Source organism: Penaeus japonicus, unplaced genomic scaffold (assembly GCF_977035675.1).
Source record: "Penaeus japonicus unplaced genomic scaffold, GWHDUDI00000001_assembly GWHDUDI00000020, whole genome shotgun sequence".
NCBI lineage: Eukaryota > Metazoa > Arthropoda > Malacostraca > Decapoda > Penaeidae > Penaeus > Penaeus japonicus.
Genome location: NW_028234422.1, coordinates 4,076,059 through 4,085,012, shown reverse-complemented (window position 1 = coordinate 4,085,012; position 8,954 = coordinate 4,076,059). Strand labels below are relative to the sequence as shown.

At 34.0% G+C, this 8,954-nt stretch overlaps 1 protein-coding gene across 6 annotated transcripts in view; it reads left to right on the top strand.

Moving 5' to 3' along the window:
- Positions 1-8,173, top strand: part of LOC122249901 (renalase) — an 8,557-nt gene extending 384 nt beyond the window's left edge. Inside the window, exons 1-9 of one of the 6 annotated variants that reach the window (XM_043011085.2) lie at positions 41-180; positions 1,201-1,324; positions 1,966-2,071; positions 2,365-2,523; positions 2,757-2,908; positions 3,353-3,538; positions 3,716-3,885; positions 4,842-4,978; positions 7,925-8,173. In XM_043011085.2, coding sequence (XP_042867019.2) covers positions 1,207-1,324; positions 1,966-2,071; positions 2,365-2,523; positions 2,757-2,908; positions 3,353-3,538; positions 3,716-3,885; positions 4,842-4,978; positions 7,925-7,928 — 1,032 coding nt within the window. In that variant the 5' untranslated portion in view covers positions 41-180; positions 1,201-1,206 and the 3' untranslated portion in view covers positions 7,929-8,173. Of the gene's footprint in view, positions 1-40; positions 181-1,200; positions 1,325-1,965; positions 2,072-2,364; positions 2,524-2,756; positions 2,909-3,352; positions 3,539-3,715; positions 3,886-4,841; positions 4,993-7,924 lie in introns of those variants that run through there. The other 5 variants (XM_043011079.2, XM_043011081.2, XM_086547965.1 and 2 more) reach the window with 5 other exon arrangements.
- The last annotated feature ends 781 nt before the right edge of the window (positions 8,174-8,954 follow it).

The window sequence follows — 8,954 nt, the reverse complement described above, 5'->3', positions numbered from 1 at the left end:
TCCTTATCGTACCAGTTATATAATCCGAAGATAAACTCCCGTCACGGCCTTGGACATTGAGACTCGTATTGACCAGCATATTTTAAGATCCGGTTGGCATTTGCCTTGGGATTCTGGTTGCAGTTGGAGATTTGGGTTGCTGAGGCGAAGAGGGGATTCTACGGAGGTGGTTTGTGTTATGTGAGGAAGGCTTGTGTTAATGTGTTTATGTTCTGTTGATGTTCTGGATGGGATTATGAGGTGGAAATGTTGATGTGGTTTTGGGAACGTTGCTATTGGGGCTTTATGTAATTTTATGTGTATATTTGACTGAGTATGAGAGGGTGTACTTTTGTGTTTGTGGTATGTATGTTGTAATTGGATATTGAGTGAAAACCTTATTTCATATTAGAAGTGTATTAGATGTATCTCAACATTGGTGGCATGTACTCTTGGAGGAAGATTGATAAATTATCTTGAATAGGACCAATTGTATTTGATGCATACTTCCTGTATTTAGTTTTAGTTCATAGAAACAAAGCATAGTGGTAATATTGATCCTAATTAAGAGTTGTTCAGAGTCAAGTGATCAATTAAGCCTTAGTGCCTCTTTGCTAAAAGCAGGGAAACCTTTACCTTGTATATTTTGGTAAGATTGAGCTTGTACATTGGACATTTGATTTACTATTAAATAAGGAATGAATCCAACCTCTCTCTTGCCAGAATATACACAGTGGAGGTTTGCTTGTGTTTTTACTAGAGCACAGAGGTTGCAGAGATTATGTTGATTATTAGATGACATGTCACTGTCATGTTGGCAGGCATTGGAATATCAGTATAACACCCTAACCTATTGGATTTAAGTGACATGAATGTGCCAGTAGAGAGAAATATTGACAAGTTAAATTCAATCTTGTCAAGATATATCTAATGGAGGTTTGATATCCATTGCCAGAGAGTAAAGCACAGAAGCCATAACATAACTTGCTATGTATCTACAGACTTTTGATAAGCAATTGTGGGGATTATTTTTAATTTTTACAAATTATTTTATATACTTTATAGTGTTATTTTAGATCCATGTTTGTGTGAGTGGTAGAGGCATGTGTGCTTTTGTTTATGTATTCACTCTAAGGCCAGTTCTATTTAGGAAAATTACCCTACTGTGTATTATGTAATGGAAATGAAAATTGTCTAAACCAGTAATCTGATCCCTTTCAGAGGAGCATGATGACACGTGTACTCTTGGTAGGAGGAGGCCTCACCAGTGCTCTTACAGGTGCTATATTGAGGAGAGAACTACCCCATGTGGAGTTGGTGTTATGGGACAAATCCAGAGGTGCAGGTATGTTGACTATGCTCTTATTCAGATTTTTTTTTTTTTTTTTTTTCTTTTTCTTTTTCTTTTTCTTTTTCTTTTTCTTTTTCTTTTTCTTTTTCTTTTTCTTTTTCTTTTTCTTTTCTTTTCTTTTCTTTTCTTTTCTTTTCTTTTCTTTTCTTTTCTTTTCTTTTCTTTTTCTCTTCTCTTCTCTTCTCTTCTCTTCTCTTCTCTTCTCTTCTCTTCTCTTCTCTTCTCTTCTCTTCTCTTCTCTTCTCTTCTCTTCTCTTCTCTTCTCTTCTCTTCTCTTCTCTTCTCTTCTCTTTCTCTTCTCTTCTCTTCTCTTCTCTTCTCTTCTCTTCTCTTCTCTTCTCTTCTCTTCTCTTCTCTTCTCTTCTCTTCTCTTCTCTTCTCTTCTCTTCTCTTCTCTTTACCTAGGGTGGAAGGGCTCGAAGGATTGTAGATATAGTGTTTTTTATTTTTTTTTATATACCTTGTGATGCTCAGCATTTTGTTAATAGATATTCTTATGTGATAATCTCATCATATCGAATTGTAACTTTGTCTTTAAGTAACACTAATTCCAAAGGAGCTTACATAAAAGTGGATCATGAGTATCTTTCTATGCAAATTTTTCATTTTCATTCTTGTTTTGTATTACATTACAGGAGGGCGTATGGCCACTAGCCGGAGTCCCCACGATAAGGAATGCACAGCAGACTTGGGTACTCAGTACATTTCTGCTACTCCCGAATATGCGAAACTTCACACCACGTATGTTGTTTGTGATTTTTCCCCAAGTGGTCTTGGTTCCATTTCTTACTCTTTAATTATTTCGATCATGAGAGGTAAGATGTAATGCAATATGATTAAATATCTTTTTGCATTATCCCTTATATATTAGTAATATGGGAGACTATCCAGAGAGTCTGTGGTTTATGAAACTGGAACTGGATATTTTTTTTCCAATATTTCTTATGCTTGTTCTCTGTACTTTTGAGAACGTGATGTTTAGTTGTAATCCTTGGTAGTACATTTATATAAGGATATATATTTTTTCTCAACAGTTACTATGAGGAATTGATAGGTGCGGGAGTGTTAGCACCACTAACTACAAAAGTAGTTGGCATGAAGGCCACTGATGAAGGCACAAAGCATTATGTAACACCGAATGGAGTATCATCTATTGTGAAACACTTCTTGAAGGAAGCTAACATTGATGCCAAGTAAGTATGATCTCTTGGGGGTTAAGGATAATTGGGCTAAAAGAAATACTTTCCTTTTCTTTCATACTTACAGCTATAAATTTGTGTAGTTAGAAAGATTTAAACAATTCGTGAATACTGTATTGTTCATCATCTTCTGTTCTTTCTGACGAATATTGGACTAAATGTTTCCTAAATTCAGATTTCTCATTTAAGATCAAATAGAAATTTTAACTGAGCATCTTATCTTCCAGATTTGGTCACCATGTCAGTAGTATCGAATCAAATGGTGACAAATGGAACGTCCAAACTCAGAAGGGAGAAGCAGATCATTTTGACGCCGTTGTGCTCACTATGCCAGTGCCGCAGCTCTTTGGCCTCTCGGGATCAGTTAAAGAGCTTTTAGGTGTGTTCTTTGAGACTGTTGATGTAGCTTCATTTGTTGAAATTATTTTCCTGAGCTTTGTGGAAATTGATAAAGGGAAAAAAGGGTATTTTTCTCTATACTTTCCTTCATATTTGTCACTCTAATGCAACTGGAAACCATAGGAATAGGTATTATTGTGTGATGAATGATCTAATTTCAGATGTAATGAAAGTCATGCAGTACATTTTTTTTTTTTATATATAAGTATAAATGATTTTTGTAAAAAGATATTATTTTTGCAGAATATTTTTGAACTTTTAGTGATATCACAAAGCAATTTAGGTATTTTATTATGACTAGAAACAACACATGGAAGGGAAATTAGTAAGAATTCTCAATAATATTCCTCAGGGAATTCATTCAGATTGAAATTTGAAAACAATACATTTCCAATCCATTCTAACAAGCCATGTCTTTTTCCAGAAAAGGATGAGAAGTTACGCTCAAATTTACTAGCAGTTGATTATAGTTCCCGTTATGCGTTAGGCCTGTTTTACGAAAAGGGCAGCTCCATTAGCTTAAAGGATGATAGTGAAGCATCGGCCCAGTATATTACAAACGACCCAATTATTCGTTTTGTTGCAATTGATAATCAGAAGAGAGGTGCAGGTAAGTTTGTATCCTTTCCTTATGTAGAAAAGAAACGTGCCATTAGTTGGATATAGTGATTAATTTTTGTTGAATCAAGTTATATTATACATAGTGATTGTAGATAATGAACAATGCTTCACTTGATCTGAATTGAAATGGTCCGTAATTTAACTATGGTGCGCCTATTTCCTGCAGAAGATAATGCTCCGTCCGTAGTGGTACATACTTCAGTGCCTTTTGGCAAAGCTCATGTGGAAAAAACTCCAGAGCAGGTGCAGCCCATGCTCGTTAAGCGTGTCAACGAGATGTTCCCAGACTGGCCCGAACCAAACTTCATCAAGTGCCAGAAGTGGAGGTTCTCTCAGGTACATTGCTTGCCCTTCTTCTTAATATGTTCTCTCTCTTTCTCTTTCTCTTTCTCTTTCTCTTTCTCTTTCTCTTTCTCTTTCTCTTTCTCTTTCTCTTTCTCTTTCTCTTTCTCTTTCTCTTTCTCTTTCTCTTTCTCTTTCTCTTTCTCTTTCTCTTTCTTCTCTTTCTTTCTCTTTCTTTCTTTCTCTCTCTCTCTCTCTCTCTCTCCTCCTTTCTCTTCTCTTTCTCTTTCTCTCTTCTCTCTCACTCTCTCTCTCTCTCTCTCTCTCTCTCTCTCTCTCTCTCTCTCTCTCTCTCTCTCTCTCTCTCTCTCTCTCTCTCTCTCTCTCTCTCTCTCTCTCTCTCTCTCTCTCTCTCTTCTTTTTTATTATTATTATTATTACAAGTTGGGATATGATTTATGGAAAATCAAATCAAATACAATAAATTCAATAAACCAGACTTTGACTTACTGGACTTGGTATGTGGAGTTGGAATGTCCTCTGATCCACCTGAAAGTTCTGATGAATACAATCACAATCCAGACCTTTCCAGCCTCAGCCCAACAATGCTGAAGAGTTCTTCATTTATTCAGAAAAAAAAATCAAAACCAGAAAAGGGTTGAAATAGATAAAGTGAAGGAGGGTAAAAAGATAGATAGATGAACATTGTGAACATACAGACAAATCTTCTTTACCATTATTTATTAATAGTTTGGATTGGGAGGGAAAACACTGGATATTGGCTTCATCAGGTGTTTGGCTAAGCTAGACAAGGTGTCACCTCTATAAGTCTGATTTACTAAGCATTTCTGGTACTTGAAGAGTGAAGGAAATATACATATATCTATTGAATGACCCCGGGATATCACATTATTTCTCTTACCAGATGTCAAAGTGATTCGCTTTACTTTTTTACCATTTTTTTATGTTTGTTTAATCCGTTTAATGCTCACCCCAATTCTTCTTTCAAGGTGTCTTCAGCATATCCCGGGTTGCCTGGCTGTGTAACGCTCTCTGATGGATTAGTCGTCGGAGGAGATGGATTCACTCACTCCAACATGGACGGCTGCATTGAATCTGCCAAGGCCATTGCCGCTGCAGTTGTCCAGTATGTTAGTAAATGTTAGCATGCCTCGTGACTTCGTATTAGCGCGTTTTGAAGTGTCCTTTTCATTGTAAACTAACACTGAATGTCAATATCTAAAAAGGCTGTGGGAATGAATACTTGACTTCAGATTTGCAATGAACTGTATTTTATGAGGTATAAGAGAGTAAGAGAAGACTAAAAAGCTTTCCTGACGGCACCCAATGAGACAAGTGTTGAGGAATTTTCATATGTGCCCCGTAATAAAAATGTTGGTATATTTGAAATGGAGAATGTAGAGGAATGGGCTTTGTGCATCATGGAACTGTACTTTTTTTTTTTTCTTACTAACATCAGACCTGTAGTGAAAGAATTGCTTTGGTTAACACTGTTGCTTAGTAAAAGGCTTTTAATTCTGAAGAGCATGTAAAATTATTTAGCATAATAAACAAATATAGAAAATTCACCGTCAGTTCTTGGAAATTCCATATTGAATTGATATCTATGTACCCTATAGATTATTAAGATCTAGAATAGCTGTGGTTCCTTTTACAAATAAGTATGCCAATAGACTTCTAAGTATTACTCATGTAATTGTCATTAGTATTCATAAGGCTTTAATAACACCTATTGACAGTATCTATTTAATGAATGTATTCTAATCATCTAATTTATTTTCTTAGGTATCTTATATGTACAGTACACAATGTATTTTCTTGAATTATGTATAGTTGATTAATTTAATTTGTATATATGGTATATATTCATGTCAATAATAAGTCTTAGGACTGTCGGCAATCACTTTTTTTTATAGAAAAATATGAACCATTATGTTCATTTCACATTTAGAAAGGTAAAGAAAGTCTGCAGTCAACTGTGATTATAAACAAAGTTGCACAAAAATATCTTACTTTCCTTCTTTCCTTCTCTTGGTAATCATTTGTAAGAGTTAATTGGTTAAAAAAAAAGGAAATAATAGTTTAATGAATGAATGGAAAAACACATGAAGATAACATCAAATCAACAGAAGGCTTCAGTTCTTAGAGCCAAGTAAAATTACCATAAGATATTCTTAAAATTCTACAGTTTGAAAATTAGTTAATTTGGGAATATTACAGGTTGAAAAAATGTGATATGCATGTTTGAGAAGGATAAATAAACTATTGTTGTTTTGTTATCCTATAATTACATAAAGCAGATATCACACACAGAAAAGGGCTTTGTAAGGAGCTATGCCTTGGGGTTTTGTAGGCTGTCTCGGTTCTTGATTATACATGGCAATAGATGCTTTTGATCTGTGTGAATGATGTTACTGAATGATGAGAAGAGACAGGTCTTTAAGGATAGAGTTTACTTGTGTATGAGAAAAGGCAAAGCTTCAAAAAGGGGAATTGCCCTATGATATTTAAGCTTTCGAACCATTAACAGTTATATGATTAATAGAATCTTGGCTATATTGTGCATGAGTGAGGTAGGGAATACAATGTTTGCATGTTCTGGTGTCTGACTTGCTATGTTATTTCCCTTAAGGACTCACCATCATTCTGTACATAACATTAGAAAGTGTATGGGAATTAATTTTGAGGGAGAAGGTAGTCACAAATAAAATGATGTAAACCATGGTTTGAATACTGTTTTAGAACAACCAAATAATGGAACCTCATTGTGTTTTGATGCCTCATTCGTGGCACATGACTTGTTTGCATAAAAAATAAATCAAGATTTCAAAAATTTTAATTAGATAAAAAAAATTATACCATTGATTATAGATATGTGAACATAGACCTTTATTATACTCTATACATGGTTCAACATATATGAACAAGTTAAGTTGCCACCTGACCACAAAAGTTAATGTAACTGGAAAAAAAAAATTTGAGATTAACTCTTCACTGATGAATGGTATATCATTTATTCATTGGTTGAAGTCCTACGGATTTAAGAGGTTTTACTAGCTCGTATACTCAAGACTTACGGAACTACCTTGGGACAGAAAAGCTTTTTGGTTTTGTGGAACACCATGAATACACACACTTCTGTTACTTATATTGATAATGAGGATCATGATGCCTAAAGTCAGAACAATAATTTTATCTTGAGAGAGAGAGAGAGACAGGCAGGCAGGCAGACAGACAGACAGACAGACAGACAGACAGACAGACAGACAGACAGACAGACAGACAGACAGACAGACAGACAGACAGACAGACAGACAGACAGACAGACAGACAGACAGACAGACAGACAGACAGACAGACAGACAGACAGACAGACAGACAGACAGACAGACAGACAGACAGACAGACAGACAGACAGACAGACAGACAGACAGACAGACAGACAGACAGACAGACAGACAGACAGACAGACAGACAGAGATCATGATGCCTAAAGCCAAAACAATGATTTTTTTTTCATAAGAGAGAGAGTGATTGATTGATTGATTAAAGGTAGTTAGAAACTTTTTAATTATTTTATATTCTTCTTTATTCTCTATTTTATACCATTGATAAACATACTACAGATGATTACGCAAGCAACCAGTAGGATAAAAATGATTTAGATAGAGGATCGAAGCTGATTATTTGAAAGATTTTAACTCCAATCATTTGACAAAAACCCATTTCTAATACTTTTGATTTTAATATTTAAATGAAGAAAAATCTTGATTTAAATGAATGATTTTGAAAAAAAATAATGTGATTTAAGTCACTCATCTTTACAACCCTGCTTGTTTGAGACTAACAGGAGTTGGCAAAATCTGTTGATATTAAATCCTTGATGTGACATATTTTCCTGACTTTTTGTTCCTTACTGTAATGCCTTAAAAAAATTGTTTTAATATTTTTAAAAATCCAGACCTAAAGACCTTTCTTTATGCTATTTTGATAAGTAGAAAAAATAGAAGATTATTTTTTTGTACAAAAATTATATGGAAATGCAATCTAACAATGATATTAATTTGAACAGGTGAGCACATGATGTCGAAGGTCTAATGGTGCCAGAAGAGGAAAATTGGTCTTTTTTCCCAACAAGAGACCTGAGAGAAGGAAAAAGAAATTAATTTAGAAGAATTTTTTATATAATTTAATGAGAAGGATGTGTACAGAAGATATATTTAGCATGTATGGATATTCATGCTCATAGAGATGTGATTTTATTTCTCCATATTTTGATTATAAATTAGCTTAGACTTGAAATAAAAATTATGAACATGAAGGTGTTTTGGTATTATCCCCAAATATTGAATTTTAAATATGCTATATAATGTTATTTATTTATTTTATTTTTATTTTTTTGATGGTATTAAAGAAGAGGTAGAGGCAAAGATAATACATTTAAGTAGCAAGCTTAAACATGGTATATGTGATTACAAAATGTAATTTTAATTCGCTGACTTCATGCTGTAACAAAAACAAATAAATATAATTACATTTTCTTCTGTAATTGAACACATAAAATATAAATCACCATAACAAATTGAGTTGTAATCATGGAATTAAATGTAATTCGCATTAACAAACTTTCTCTTACTGATTCAGAAATAAAATTCATCATAGCCACTGAAAGAAACATAATAACCTTGTCCGGAATTCTGATGCAAATCTAACCTTTGTGTAACGTATATAGGGTGGAGGTCGATTACAATATATCAGAAACAAAATCTATAATGAACCACAAGCTTAAAACGTGAACAAAAAATAAGAAGCATTTCACAAGTGGAGAACGTAAACAAGTTCATGCATGTTCTAGTAACAGATCCGGAAGGAAACGACAAGAAAGATTAAAACGTAAAAATCCAGATCAACTCTTTCATAGGAAAACTAAATGATAGGAGAATACATAAGGTTTTGAATTAGTAATGTAAGCTCATAGAAAGACCTCTATACTGTGCAGGATTCATTACAAATATTATGATATAAACAACTGTATTTTATCTTGCATGGCCGTTTTTATTTAGGTTTAATCAAGATCAGTAGATAAGAGAAACGAAAGGGTA